At 47.3% G+C, this 15,903-nt stretch overlaps 1 protein-coding gene across 1 annotated transcript in view; it reads right to left on the bottom strand.

Moving 5' to 3' along the window:
* SLC25A24 (solute carrier family 25 member 24) overlaps positions 1-15,903 on the bottom strand; it is a 53,484-nt gene that overhangs the window by 11,579 nt on the left and 26,002 nt on the right. The window contains exons 4-6 of the mRNA XM_050962394.1: positions 7,556-7,667; positions 5,902-6,060; positions 4,713-4,865 (exon numbers count right to left, since the gene is read on the bottom strand). Coding sequence (XP_050818351.1) covers positions 4,713-4,865; positions 5,902-6,060; positions 7,556-7,667 — 424 coding nt within the window. The remainder of the gene's footprint in view (positions 1-4,712; positions 4,866-5,901; positions 6,061-7,555; positions 7,668-15,903) is intronic.

The following is a 15,903-nucleotide window of genomic DNA, read 5'->3' as shown; positions in this document are numbered from 1 at the left end:
AACCCATTGTTGTTAATGTAGCCTCATACTCTACAAGGCAGCACGAATGGAGGCAGCATGGCAGAGAGAGAGACAGAGACACACACCATGTGAGAGAGAGAGATGCGCATTGCCCCTCTTAAGTATGCTGACCTCACTCTAAGTACATTGCCTTCTTAAGTAGATCAGCAAGTTTAGACAGCAGCTTATGCTGGCAAGCTGCCTCCATCTTGAGCCCTGTTGTGTGTCCTCCTGCTCTATGGAGATGAGGTAAGAAGGGTGCAGGAGCAGGGTGGAGGGGGACACCCTGACATTAGTCCCCCTCTTCTCCCCCCCCCCCACTCTGCGCAGCAAGCAGGAAGCTCCGGGGAGCAGCTCCAAAGCAGAGGGCAGGAGCAACACATGGAAGTTGGGGGAGGGACAGCTGAACTGCCTGGCCATTGATAGCCTGCTGGGTATCTGCCGCACAGGGAACTTAGGTGAACGGGGAGCTGATAGAGTGGGCTGCCAGTCCACCCTGGTTCCAAGCCCCCACCAGCCAGCTGCAATGGGCTGCTCTTCCTGCAAGCAGTGGACGAAGCAGGCAGCTGCCAAACAACGTTATAAGGGAGCACTGCACAACTTTAAATGAGTATGTTCTCTAACTGATCAGCAATGTAACAACAAAACAACCGGGATGACTTTAAGTGAGGAATGAATATATGTTTTTACAATGCATATGTACCAATACAGAAAAGCAGCTAGAGAATTTTCATTCCCACCATTTTATATGCTTTAAAGCTCAAGTCTAAGTAGTCTGAAATCCAAATGGTTAGTCGGATTGGTTTGAAAATTTGGTGTCTCTCATGAGGGAACAGGGTAGAGCTAGGGATTCAAATTTGGGGTCACTTGACAAAGAGGTTCCCAGTTTAGAGATCATCTTAAAAAAAGTTTCCTTATGCTGCCCTGTACTGTTAAACTGAAAGTTACTAATCACTGGATGAATCAGAGCTCATTCTGTTTGCTGCGAAGTCATCCTTCAATTAACATAACTAAGGATAAGTTAATCACAAGCACCCACGTAACAAAAGGAATTTTGAACTGAGTGGTTGTAGTGCTACAATTTGAGAGTCACGAGTGGCAGTTTTATTTTGTGGGGAATATAATGAAAATATGAGGGGGGAATTAGACATGTGAATGCTTAAGAACATAAGAACGGCCATACTGGGTCAGAGCAAAGGTCAATCTTGCTCAGTATCCTGTCTTCTGACAGTGGTCAATGCCAGGTACTTCAGAGGGAATGAACAGAACAGGTAATCATCAAGTGATCCATCCCCTGTCGCCCATTCCCAGCTTCTGGCAAACAGAGGCTAGGGACATCATCCCTCCCCATCTTGGCAAATAGCCATTGATAGACCTATCTGCCATGAACTTATCTAGGAAAGGAGGGCATTATGGAGAGGAGGAGCAGTACATGTGCTAATGGGATGAACTGGGTAACTGCTGAAGGAGGGTAGAGTTAAAAATTGGATGCTTTAACTCTGCATTTCCTGGTTTTCAGAAGTTTCAGTTTTGATTCACTCAACAGTCTGCAAGGGGACTACATATCACTAAGCAACCCTAACTCTGCAGAAATGTTGTTTTTTTGGTCATTCAATACCTATATGGTTGCACTTTTATAACAGAAGAGAACCCTGCATTCCTTGCACACCCAGAACTCCAACTTAAGTGAATGGGTACTCAAGGAATGGAGAATTAGGCCTTATGTGCACCATACCACTTGCTACAGGCAGCCAAATACTGCAGTCTTGTCTTTGTTCTGCCTGAGAGTATGTCTACACTACGAGATTATTCCGATTTTACATAAACTGGTTTTGTAAAACAGATTGTATAAAGTCGAGTGCACGCAGCCACACTAAGCACATTAATTTGGTGGTGTGCATCCATGTACCGAGGCTAGCGTCAATTTCTGGAGCGTTGCACTGTGGGTAGCTATCCCGTAGCTATCCCATAGTTCCCGCAGTCTCCCCTGCCCATTGGAATTCTGGGTTGAGCTCCCAATGCATGATGGTACAAAAACAGTGTTGCAGGTGATTCTGGGTAAATGTCGTCACTCAGTTCTTCTTCCATGAAAGCAATGGCAGACAATCATTTTGCGCCCTTTTTCCCTGGATTGCCCTGGCAGACGCCATAGCATGGCAAGCATGGAGCCTGTTTTGCCTTTTGTCACTGTCACCGTATGTGTACTGGATGCTGCTGACAGAGGCGGTACTGCAGTGCTACACAGCAGCATTCATTTGCCTTTGCAAGGTAGCAGAGATGGTTACCATTCCTATTGCACCGTCTGCCATTGTAAATTGGCGATGAGATGACGGTTATCAATCATTTTGTACCATTTGCAATTGGAAAGTGGCGATGACTGTTATCAATCATTTTGTACCATCTGCTGCTGTCATGGGTGCTCCTGGCTGGCCTCGCTGAGGTCGTCCAGGGGGCGCATGGACAAAAATGGGAATGACTCCCCAGGTCATTCCCTTCTTTATGTTTTGTCTAAAAATAGAGTCAGTCCTGCCTAGAATATGGGGCAAGTCTACTAGAGAGCCAGAGAGCACAGCCGCTGAGGGTCAGAGCCCCAGAGATCCCACAGAAATGATGAGCTGCATGCCATTCTAAGGGGTGCCCCTGCAACAACCCCACCCGTTGCTTCTCTCCTCCCACACCCCTCCTGGACTACCGTGGCAGTGTCCCTCCATTTGTGTGATGAAGTAATAAAGAATGCAGGAATAAGAAACATTGACTTTTTAGCAAGATAAAATGAGGGAGAGGCAGCCTCCAGCTGCTATGATAGTCCAGGGAGTACAGAATCTTTTCTTTAGACACGAAACGGGGGGGAGAGCTGATGGAGCTCAGGCTCCAGCTGCTATGGTGAGGATGGTTACCCAGCATTTTGCACCGTCTGCCAGGAATGACAGGGAATCATTCCCATTTCTACCCAGGTGCCCCTGGCCGACCTCACCGAGGCCAGCCAAGAGCACTCACGGGATGTTGACGGTTTTCCACCATTATGTACCGTCTGCCATCAGGAAAGGAAGGGGAGGGGTTGCTCCTGTTCAGCGCTGCAGCACCGCGTCTACCAGCAGCATGCAGTAGACATATGGTGACATTGAAAAATGGCAAGAAATGATTTTTTTTCCTTTTCCTTCAAGGGGGGGAGAGGTGGTAAATTGACAAGATATACTCTGAACCACCCGGGACAATGTTTTTGACCCTACAGGCAGTGGGAGCTCAGCCAAGAATGCTAATGCTTTTCAGAGACTGCTGGGGACTGTGGGATAGCAGGAGTCCTCAGTACCCCCTCCCTCCCTCCATGAGCATCCATTTGATTCTTTGGCTTTCTGTTACGCTTGTCACGCAGCACTGTGCTGAGTCTCTGCTGTGGCCTCTGTCTATCAAAGCATTTGAAAAAATCTCCAGGCTATGTCATTTCGTCTTCTGTAACGGAGCTCTGATAGAACAGATTTGTCTCCCTATAAAGCGATCGGATCCAGTATCTCCCGTACAGTCCATGCTGGAGCTCTTTTTGGATTTGGGACTGCATCGCCACCCATGCTGATCAGAGCTCCACGCTGGGCAAACAGGCAATTAAATTCAAAAGTTCGCGGGGCTTTTCCTGTCTACCTGGCCAGTGCATCCGAGTTCAGATTGCTTTCCAGAGTGGTCACAATGGTGCACTGTGGGATACCGCCCGGAGGCCTATACCGTCGATTTGCGGCCACACTAACCCTAATCCGACATGGCAATACCGATTTCAGCCCTACTCCTCTCGTCAGGGAGGAGTACAGAAACCAGTTTAAAGATCCCTTTATATCGATATAAAGGGCCTCGTTGTGTGGACGGGTGCAGGGTTAAATCGGGTTAACGCTGCTAAATTCAGTATAAACGCGTAGTGTAGACCAGGCTTCAATAGTTTTATCAGCTACTGATAAGCTACGCTGAGAAAGGAGTAATTTACTGAGGGATGTAAGCAATAACTGCACATTAGGGCAAATTACCACCTCTCATCAGAAGTTGTAGATCAGATACCCTATACACAAAGGATAAGTTTTTAAAATAGCTTTGGGTCTGGGGTTCTTTGTTTACAGCACAGAAGAGTGTTGCTGTAGTATTGTACATTACTTTGCTCTTACTTCTGGTCCTAACAAGACTCTGCCATCTTCACAGATGAGAAAGCAAAGATCAGTTACTGGGTGTTCTACAATTCCAAACTAAAACTGATCGCAGGGAGATCTCTATTCCAAAGGAGGATTAGGCCTTTAATATGTTGTGTAAAGCTGATTCAGAGGTAAATATAACTCTGAAATCCATGCTGAGGGCATCTTACTGCAAGACAATGACATTTGACTTAAAAGGAATCCTGTACATGGGTATGTGTTAGGCTAAAACAACTTGCTAAATTTTTATGTGGTTACTATTTAGAAATCAAAACTGAAGTATTTAACATTAGACCTCTCCATAAAAAGTTACATAGATAAGTAAGTAGCTTTAAACTCAAATGATGCGAGTTTGATTTCCTTCCGACATTGTTCTCAGTACAACAGTAATAATCCACATTACTCACATATTTTATAAACCAGTTATAAGACTATTTTAAATTTGATCAATAAAACCATTATATATGTATTTTCATCATTTGCATTCGTTTTGCATTTAATGCATTTGCATTTAATGTTCATCACCTTGATTTAACACATTACCTGTTCATATGCCCAGAACTTAATAGCTGTTTCAGGTGCAATTTTAATAACATTCACACCATTTCCCCTCCAAAGGGAACGGATGCCTCCTTCTTTCACCATCTGCTTAAGGCCACTTGATATATTCATTTTATTTGACTTTGAACTATGAACCTATTAACCACAGTAAGAAAAAGAAATGCTTAGATTGGATATAGGACTCATTTTTAAGCAACAAAGGATAAATGTTGTAGTAAATACTTAAGTCAAAACCCCCTAGAAGACGGACAGTATAATTACTTGTCTCATAACTGAATAGCTGTAGTCAATCTGAGATGCTGCAATATGACTGTAAACTAAGGATTGTTTTCACACCATTATCTGTTGTATTTCTTGAAAACTAACACTACAGTAACAATAGTCCAGTCTTTCATTTTTATAGCAGTTGTGATATTTCTTCCAAACTGGCTACTGGTTCAAAAAGGAATATAAATGCTCATTATCAAGAGAAATGCAATATATTCCTTAAAATGCATACTATAGAAACACTACATAATGTGCTTTCTAGATTGAGTAGTACTTTCTATGCGGCAGACTCAGAAGACATAAAGCAAGCTACTGTTTAAAATCCTGTAATTTTGAAAAAATGTATGGGAAGTGTGTAAAAAAGTGTGAAATTTATTGCTGATCTTAATACACTGTTGTAGTTTATACCAGCACAACTGATTTTGATAGGGTAGATGTATTTTCCAGTATCAGTCTTTTATTAATCATTTCAGATATCAAACGGGAACGTATTTAATATAATATCTGTACCACAGTACACCACAAAGCAAGTCTCATTACAAAAATGCAGCATTTGAATTCTTTAAAATAAGCAGCAAAATGCATAAAACAAACATGCAAGCATCAGGGTGCAAAAGACATGTAGAAATTAGGGCCTAATCCTGCAAACCATTATGCCCACAAGAATAGTTAAGTGTAGTCTATCTTTGCATGATTAGGACCTAAGTCAATACAAATTATGAAACAGTTTTAAAAGCACAATGAGAGCCTCTCTAGAAGTAAGAAACTATATTCTGCTATTAATTTACAAAAACTCTCAGACAGGTGGAACTCCTCTAAAAAACTGCCAGAACACGGCCTAGATTATGCTAAAGGGGAAAAGTGATTTACCAGAATTTAAAATTGCTTAAGTGTTGCAACTCACCTGCATCATGACTTTAAGGCGATCTAATGGTGCTGTACCTGTTCGAGAGACGGCACCAGCCACTCCTCCTGATAACAGCTGTCTCCACCATTGCCCAGTCTTTTTCTCTTCCTCTGTGAATTCATCTGGGATAGTCAAGCTATCTCCTATATCCAACACCTGTCACAATGCAAAGCAGAAAGGGGCAATAACTATATTTCATATTTAGTGATTTTACTGATAGTTCTGACACTGGCTTGACTACAAATAGATACCATACTAAATGACAATGTATAAAAAAAGTTACATTAAAGACATAAAAATAGCTATTAATAATCTGTAATGTACATACTTGTACTGTATAACAATGGAATGAAATTACAGTAACAGTAATTCTATACAACAAAAATCAAAAGTGACCCTTTGTTCCCTTTAAATATATTTAGAACACCACCACCCAAAACCCACCATTTCAAAGACAGCACCATCATCATTAAAAATTATGACACACTCCTTTCTTGAGCACAGCTGTAATGAAGACATTTTGTCAAGCTCAGTAAAGCTTTCCAGACAGTGTCCAAGTCCAAAATGCTTACATGCTACTAACCTTTCATCCAGGCAGCCTTTAAGGATTAGTTTGATAATCTCTTAAAGATGCTGTCAAGAGATTAATCATTCAAGGTAATTTATTCATGTATTTTACAGACACACACATTTAAAAATAGCTTTCTATTATAAATAAATATAGCACCTAATTATATGATTCATTTCACTAATCCATTACGATCTTTCTTGTTCCAACCAACAATTTTACTGAATGTTTTGAAGAGACATTAGTGAGTATCATTCAGTTGTGAAAGTCTGAAATCTCCCTGCCAGATGGGTGTTTAGTTTAAAATATTTACTGTTCAACTTGAACAACAGTGAACATTACTAAAGGTGACAGAGGGCTATGGATTTTTATAAATAATTTAAATGCATACCTTCATTTTCATCATATAATATGTAGTAATAATAAATAAGAGGGATTGCACCATTTAATACTACTAATCCAGTTTCACATATGAGTTACATTTGCTGTTAAAAAGAGAGAGCGAAAAATCTTTCCAATAAGAGAAAGCAATTACTGCAAAGTAGCTGGGGAGTGGGAGGATCAAATTTTTTCCTTTAATAAAGTGAGTTATATTTATACTGTTGCTGAATTTAATTTTAGATGCTACCACTTTTAATGCCCCAAGTCCCCCTCATCTGTAAAATGGAGATAGTACACTCTGTAGCATTTCCTCTTGTTTATTTAGACTGCAAGCTCTTCTGGGAGGATCAAGATACTGGACCTTAGACTTTTCACTGATCCAGGACTAAATACTCATACTCACACAAGGATACTTGGGGCAGGAAGATGGAATAAGAACACTACATCTGGGGAGGAAAAAACACAAACTATACCAGCTGTCTAAAGCTTCTCAGAAGGCTTGAAGTTCTAAAATTAGTTCTGGCAGAGACGGATTTGGAAGCAGAATCCAGGTGAGGAGTTAAAGATGCAGAATAATCACTCTCTCTCTCTCTCTCTCTCTCTCGCACACACACACACACACACACACACACACACACACACACACACACACACACACCCCTACATAAAATAGATCTCCTTTAAAATACAAGCTGAACTTACAGTGGAATGTTTCCAATAACGGATTATTTCCTCAATGTCTGTAGCTGGGTTAAATAAAAAGTGATCCCGCCATTCATTCCAGTCCACTGACATTGTCCCATCAGCATCAATGCTGAAATTAAAACAAAACAAAAGTATGCAAAATATTAAACTGTGTCTGGAAAATAGTAAAAATAAATAAAATATCTGGTTACTCTACCTGCAAACTTTTTCAGGATTAAAGTCCTGTGAACCCATGTGTCATAAACAGATAGCTAAGGGTTAATGTCTCTTTCACCTGGAAAGAAGTAACCTGAAACACCTGACCAGAGGACCAATCAGGAAACAAGACTTTTTAAAATCTGGGTGGAGGGAAGTTTGTGTCTGAGTTCTTTGTCTTCTGCCTGTCTCTCTCTCGGCTATGAGAGGATTTCTGTTTCCTGCTTTCTAATCTTCTGTTTCCAAGTTGTGAGTACAGAGATCATAAAACAATAGAGGTTATTGTTTTTTTCTTTTGTATTTACATGGTGTAGTTGCTGGAATGTTTTGAATTGTATTCTTTTTGAATAAGGCTGTTTATTCATATTTCTTTTAAGCAATTGACCCTGTATTTGTTACCTTAATACAGAGAGACCATTTTTATATACTTTTTCCTTTCTTTTTATATAAAGCTTTCTTTTTAAGACCTGTTGGAGTTTTTCTTTAGTGGGGAACTCCAGGGAATTGAGTCTGTGCTCACCAGGGAATTGGTGGGAGGAAGAAGTCAGGGGGAAATCTGTGTGTGTTAGATTTACTAGCTTGACTTTGCATTCCCTCTGGGTGAAGGAGGGGGGTGGGGGGAGAGATTGGCTCTCTCTCCTTGTGTTTCCAGGACTGGAAATAGAGAGGGTGGAGTCCCTCTGTTTAGATTCATGGAGCTTGCTTCTGTGTCTCTCTCCAGGAACCCGGGGGGGGAACACCTGGAAGGGAGAAGGGAAGGGAAATGGTTTATTCCCCTTTGTTGTGAGACTCAAGGAATTTGGGTCTTGGGGTCCCCAGGAAAGGTTTTTGGGGGACCAGAGTGCCCCAAAACACTCTAATTTTTTGGGTGGTGGCAGCTTTACCAAGTCCAAGCTGGTAACTAAGCTTGGAGGTTTTCATGCTAACCCCCATATTTTGGGCGCTAAGGTCCAAATCTGGGAATAGGTTATGACACCATGCAATCCAGTCGTCACACGAGTGTGAAAATCCACGTACAGCAGTGGATACCAATCTTATAACTGTTCAGTAAAACCAAAAGACGGTTACTCACCTTTGTAACTGTTGTTCTTCGAGATGGGTTGCTCATATCCATTCCAGTTAGGTGTGTGTGCCGCGCGTGCACATTCGTCGGAAAACTTTTACCCTAGCAACTCAGTGGGCCGGCAGGTCGCCCCCTAGAGTGGCGCCGTCATGGTGCTCGATATATACCCCTGCCGGCCCACCCGCTCCTCAGTTCCTTCTTGCCGGCTACTCCGACAGTGGGGAAGGAGGGCGGGTGTGGAATGGATATGAGCAACACATCTCGAAGAACAACAGTTACAAAGGTGAGTAACCGTCTTTTCTTCTTCGAGTGATTGCTCATATCCATTCCAGTTAGGTGAATCCCAAGCCTTACGTAGGCAGTGGGGTCGGAGTGAAATGTGGCAGAATGAAAACTGCTGAGCCAGAGGCTACAGCATCTCTTGACTGTTGAACCAGGGCATACTGCGAAGCAAAGGTATGGACCGAGGACCAATGGAGCTGCGCGACAGATCTCGTGGGTAGGAACACGAGCCAGCAAGGCGGCAGATGAAGCCTGAGCCCTGGTAGAATGCACGGTGATGTGGCTTGGGGAAATATGAGCCAAATCATAACAAGTGCGGATGTACGCCATCACCCAAGATGAGATCCTCTGAGAGGAAAACAAGCAAGCCCTCCCTTTGGTCCACTACCGTGACAGAGCTGGGGCACCTTACAAAATGGTTCTGTCAGCGCAATATAAATGCGAGCACTCCACAGATGTCCAGGGAGTGCAATGGTTGCGCCCATTGCGTTGAGCTGTGGGTAACATGAAAGGCCGAAACCACCTTAGGGAGGAAAGCCGGGTGCAGTCATAACTGCACCTTGTCTTTGTGAAACCTAGTGTACGGCGGAACCACCGTAAGAGCTCTGGGCTCGGAGACCTGTCTGGCCGATGTAACAGCTACGAGGAAAGTTGTCATCCAAGACAGGTATAGCAGAGGGCCGGTCGCGAACGGCTCGAATGGGGGAGACATAAGTCTGGTTAAAACTAGGTTGAGGTCCCAGGTTGGGGCTGGGCGGCGCACCCGAGGGTGCAAGCGCTCCAAGTCCTTGAGGGACCTCGAACCCATAGAGTGTGAGAACACGGAACGTCCACCTTAGCCTGGCTGGAAGGTAGAGATGGCTGCCGAGTGTACCCTCAGCGATGATACCGCCAGGTCCTGCCGCTGAAGGCCAGAGGTAGGCCAAATAGAGGGGATCGAGACCTCAGTAGGAGCAAGATCGAGCATATTGTAGTTGTAGAAGAAACGCTTCCACTCGGCCCGGTATGTTGACCAGGTGGAAGGCTTCCTGTCACCCTGGCTCAGTTACGCAGCAGCCACACCGTGAGGCGAAGAGGCTGCAGGTCCGGGTGACGAAGCTTGTCGTTGCCCTGAGTGACGAGGTCTGGGTGGGGTGGCAGGGTAATTGGGTCGGTTATTGACAGGCCGAGCAACGTGGTATATCAGTGCTGCCTGGACCACTCTGGAGTGATCATGATGATGCGCGCTCTGCCCCTGCGGAGTTTGAGCAGGACCTAATGAACCAGTGGGAAGGCATAAAGGAGTTGGCCTTTCCACGGCATCAGGAATGCGTCCAAGATCGATCCCGAGGAGAGACCTTGGAAGGAGCAGAACATCTGGCATTTTCTGCTCTCGCGGTGAGCGAACAGGTCTATGTGAGGAAACATCTCCACTTCTGGAAAGCAGAACGCCTCACATGGGGCAGAGTGATCACTCGTAAGACAGGAAAGACCTGCTGAGTCAAAGCGCCAAGACGTTCCGAACGCCTGGGAGAAAGGACGTCACCAGCTCATCGAGTGGGCCATGCAAAAGTCCCGGAAATGGATGGCCTCCTGACAAAAAAAGGGGGGAGGACCATGTCCCTCCCTGGTTATTTATGAAGCACATGGCCGTTGTGTTGGCTGTAAACACCGAGATACCACGGCCTCGCAGCTGCCGCTGGAACCCCTGGCACGCCAGGCGGACTACTCTCATTTTTGGGGCATTGATGTGGAATGCCAGCTCCCGAGAAGACCAAAGGCCTTAAGCTCGGAGGTGACCATGAGCACTCAAGCAGAGAAATGACGCGTCCGTCGTCAGGGGCAGTGAGGGCTGGGGCGGATGGAACCGCATCCCTGCCCAAACCAGGGAGGGAGTTAGCCACCACTCTAGGGAGCCTAAGGTGCTCGAGGGAACGGTGACTACCATGACCATTGGCTCCCTGTCCGGGTGGTACGCCGAGGTGAGCCGGACTTGGAGAGGACGGAGGCGGAGCTTGGCGTGTTTGGTTACAAACTTGCGGGCAGCCATGGACCCAGGAGACTGAGACAAGTACGAGCCAAGGTCGTTGGGAAAGCCTGCAGACCTCAGATGATTGTTGCCATCGCCTAAAACCGCAGTTGTGATAAGCAGGCTCCGGCTAGGTAGGAGACCAGGATAGCCCCTAGGAAGTCCAACCTCTGCGTGGGAACCAGAGTGGATTGCTCTATAGTAATCATCAGGCCTAGACCTGTGAATAAGACCGTGACGATGCCCACGTGCTGAGTGGTTTGTGTCTCGGAGTCTCCTCGGATAAGCGAATCGTCCAGATACGGAAAAACGCATATCCGACATCAGCGAAGGTAGGCGGCGACTATGGCCGTAAACCAGAAGTACTGACGGTTGGCTAGAAAGCGGAGGTATCTCCTGTGCGGAGGGAAGATGGCGTTGCGAAAGTACGCATCCTTCATATCGAGGGCGGCATAGTAGCCCTCAGGAGGTAAGGATGGAATAATGGTTCCCAAGGATACCATGCGGAACTTCAACCTTATCCTAAACTGGTTGAGTCCGTGCAGGACTAGGAAGGTCTGAGACCTCCGTTCAAGTGGGGGACTAGGGCATAACGGGAGTAAACTCCCTTGCCCCTTTCGTCAGTCGGCGTCTGCACCTCTTGTATGAGGAATTGCTCATGAGAGGGGTCCCTGAAGGGGGACAGGGCTGGAACAAATTAGAGGTGGTACCTATGCTCCACCGTGCGCAGGACCCAGCGATCTGAAATTAACTGGGGCCACGCCAGGAGAAAGCGGGATTGGGATTCCGGCCTGTGACTGGTACACCGCCCTCAGGCGCACCTTGGAAGGTTCGTCTTTGGTCCCAGTGGTAATTGCGAGGGACCTTGACCTTGGCTCTTTAGGGGTCCTGACGTTCGTCTGCGACCACCATGGCCTCGCCGTTTGCTAAAGACCTGTCTCTGGCTAGGCACAGAGTATGGCGGCTGGGGACAGAAAGGCCTGCGTTTGGTCGCTGGCATATGCATGCTGAGAGAGCGCATTAGGACCCTATTGTCCATCAGGCTCTGCAGCCTGGGGCTGTCTTTGCCGCGAAGAAGCCTTTACCAACAAAGGGTAAATCCTGAATGGCATACTGCAGCTCCGGCCGGAGGTTTGAAACCTGAAGCCATGAGATGCACCTCATGGCGACACCAAAGACCAGAGTCCTGGCTGCTGAGTCTGCTGCGTCCAACGAGGCCTGGAGGGACGCTCTGGGTACTTTTTTCCCCCGTCCTCCAAGACGGCAGCGAACAATAGGCGGGAGTTTTGAGGGAGAAACTCCATAAACGAAACTACCTTCACCCAGGTGCTATAATTATAGCAGCTAAGCAAGGCTTGTTGCATTGCTACCCAGAGCTGCAGGGCCTCTGCAGAGTACACCTGGCGGCCAAGCAGGTTCATTCGCCAAGCCTCCTTTGGTTTCGGGGCTGGCGCCCGCTGGCCATACCAATACCTCTCCTTAACAGACTGAAAGACTAGTGAGCAGAGAGGAGAGCGGACAGACGAGTAGTCGTACCCCTTAGAGGGCCCCATACCGGGTCCTCTACCTCTGGGACCTCCTCCACCTCAGGTTGTCGGGGGGTGTATCAGAATCGTGGTCCTGAGCATAAGATCTGCGCATGTGGGGTGACACGGATGCGTGTCTGGATGGCCATGGAGGTACTAAAAGAAGGCACGGGCAGAGTCTCTGACTCTATCGGACCTTGCCCAACTCGGCACCGGGGACCGGCACCGGGAGGCGTACCGGTACCTGGAACGAGATCCAGACCTGCAACCAGAACGGTGCCGGGAGGTCGACCGAGATCTCGAGACTCGGGGAGAGGCTACAGGAGTCAAGGTACCTGTCGCGGTGCCGGGAGTCGGAACGGTGCCGATAGCGGGTCGGCAAACGGGATACCGACCGGTGCGGCGAGTGCGACCAGTACCGATGAGGAAAACAGCACCGGGACTGCAAGTGGTGTCGGGTGTGCCGACGGGACCTGGAGTGTCTGCGGGACCGTGATCATGAACGGTGCCGCTCTGCTGTGCTGACAGAGGACGGTCATATGAAGAGACTATTACCCGCACCGGCGGTGCCAGGGTCAGGCAGCATCGACTCTGTCATGGCAATGAGATCCCTCGCCGTTGGTAATGTCTCCGGCGTGGAGGGAACAGCAGGCTCAACCACAGTGCATACTGGGGAGCTGTCAGGCACCGGATCCGACAGCCCTCGTGGGACCGGGATCGACGGTACCGAGGTCGTCAGAGCTTCGGTAGGTGTCGGTGCCGGGTGATCCGACTTAGACGAGCTCTCTGGCTGCGGTGCCGTCGGCACGGAAGCAGCAGGAGCAATAAGCTCAACCACGGCGCGTGCCGGGGAGCCGACAGGCACCGGATTCGACGGCCCTTGTGGGACTGGAATCGACAGTGCCGACGCTGTCGGTGCCTCAGAGGTGTCGGTGCCGGGCGATCCGACTTAGACGAGCTCTCTGGCTGCAGTACAGTTGGCACGGAAGCAGCAGGAGCAGTAAGCTCAACCACGGCGTGTGCCGGGGAGCCGTCAGGCACCAGATTTTACGGCCCTTGTGGGGCCGGGATCGACGGTGCCGACGTCGTCGGTGCCTGAGCAGGTGTCGGTGCCGGGCGATCCGACTTAGACGAGCTCTCTGGCTGCGGTGCAGTTAGCACAGAAGCAGCGGGAGCAGTAAGCTCTACCACGGCGCGTGCCGGGGAGCTGTCAGGCACTGGATTCAATGGCCCTGGGGGACTGGAATCGACGGTGCCGATGTCATCGGTGCCTCTGCAGGTGTCGGTGCCGGGCAATCCGTCTTAGACGAGCTCTCTGGCTGCGATGCAGGTGGCACGGAAGCAGCAGGAGCAGGGGGCTCAACCACGGCGCGTGCCGGGGAGCCGTCAGGCACCAGCAGGAATCATAGGCTTTCTCGACCTCGGAGGAAGGGAGCGGTGCCGAGTCGACTTCGGTGCCGGCGACGGCCGGTGCCGAAAGGCCTTGGCAGTACCGGCGGGTCCGGTGCCGAGGAGGCGCTTCTGCCAGCCGCTTGATCATCGCTCGGCGCCAAAGGTGGAGGGGCAAGTGAAAGTCCCGCTCCTTTTTGTTCTCGGTTTAAAAGCCTTGCAAATGGGGCACTTAGCTGTCAAGTGTGATTCCCTGAGGCACTTCAAACAGGAGTCGTCGATCTCCCTTCGGCATCGGCTTCTGGCAGGCCGAGCCCATTTAAAAACCCGGTGAGCCGTGCATGGGCTCCGGCACCGGGTTCATGGAAGGGGCTACTTCCTGAACCCCGCTAACTATTACTAAACTAACTATGTTAGCAAAGAAAAAAAGTATAACTATACAAATACATATATAAAAGGATTATAACTGCATAACTATATACGAGAACTACGAGTAGCTAGGGAAGTGGAGGTCAGCTAAGCCGCGCTCCACTGTTCCAACGACCGACACGGGCGGTAAGAAGGAACTGAGGAGCGGGTGGGCCGGCAGGGGTATATATCGAGCACCATGACGGCACCACTCTAGGGGGCGACTTGCCGGCCCACTAAGTTGCTAGGGTAAAAGTTTTCCGACGAATGTGCACGCGCGGCGCACACACCTAACTGGAATGGATATGAGCAATCACTCGAAGAAGAACCATTTTTCCTAACAGAGGTATGGGGTAAGGGGAAGCGGACATAACAAAAGTCACGTTAATGAAGAACAAATTGACATCCCTTCATATTTCCAATGCACTCTTGTAATAACCTTAGTCCCAGATTTGGACCTTAGCGTCCAAAATATGGGGGTTAGCATGAAAACCTCCAAGCTTAGTTACCAGCTTGGACCTGGTACCTGCTGCCACCACCCAAAAAATTAGAGTGTTTTGGGGCACTCTGGTCCCTCTGAAAAACCTTCCCTGGGGACCCCAAGACCCAAATCCCTTGAGTCTCACAACAAAGGGAAATAATCCTTTTTCCCTTCCCCCCTCCAGGTGCTCCTGGAGAGATACACAGACACAAGCTCTGTGAATTCAAACAGAGTGAATCTCCCTCTCTGTTCCCAATCCTGGAAACAAAAAGTACTTTCCTATTCCCCCAGAGGGAATGCAAAGTCAGGCTAGCAATCCAACACACAAATCTCCCCGATTCCTTCCTCCCACCAATTCCCTGGTGAGTACAGACTCAATTTCCCTGAAGTAAAGAAAAACTCCAACAGGTCTTAAAAGAAAGCTTTATATAAAAAGAAAGAAAAATAAGTACAAATGTTCTCTCTGTATTAGATGATACAACACAGGGTCAATTGCTTAAAAGAATATTGAATAAACAGCCTTATTCCAAAAGAATACAAATCAAAGCACTCCAGCACTTATATTCATGCAAATACCAAAGAAAAGAAAACCATAGAACTTACTATCTGATCTCTTTGTCCTTACACTTAGAAACAGAAGACTAGAAAGTAGAGCTACTTCTCCAAAGCTCAGAGAAGGCAGGCAGCCAGAAAACAAAGACACAGACACTCAATTCCCTCCACCCAAAGTTGAAAAAATCCGGTTTCCTGATTGGTCCTCTGGTCAGGTGCTTCAGGTGAAAGAGACATTAACCCTTAGCTATCTGTTTATGACAACTCTGCAGTAGTTTGAAGGACAAGAAAACAACACAGTGCACCATACCTACCCTAAATTTGAGATGTTCAATTTATGAATCTTTCAATTTTATGAACTCAAATACTTAGTATAGTAGAATTCCTATTCTACAACTCTGTCCTGACATAACGCGACCCGATATAACACGAATTCGAATA

The sequence above is a fragment of the Gopherus flavomarginatus genome, chromosome 7 (assembly GCF_025201925.1).
Source record: "Gopherus flavomarginatus isolate rGopFla2 chromosome 7, rGopFla2.mat.asm, whole genome shotgun sequence".
Classification (NCBI taxonomy): Eukaryota; Metazoa; Chordata; order Testudines; family Testudinidae; genus Gopherus; species Gopherus flavomarginatus.
The sequence above is the reverse complement of the archived record's forward strand: the minus strand, read 5'-3'. Positions and strand labels throughout refer to the sequence as shown.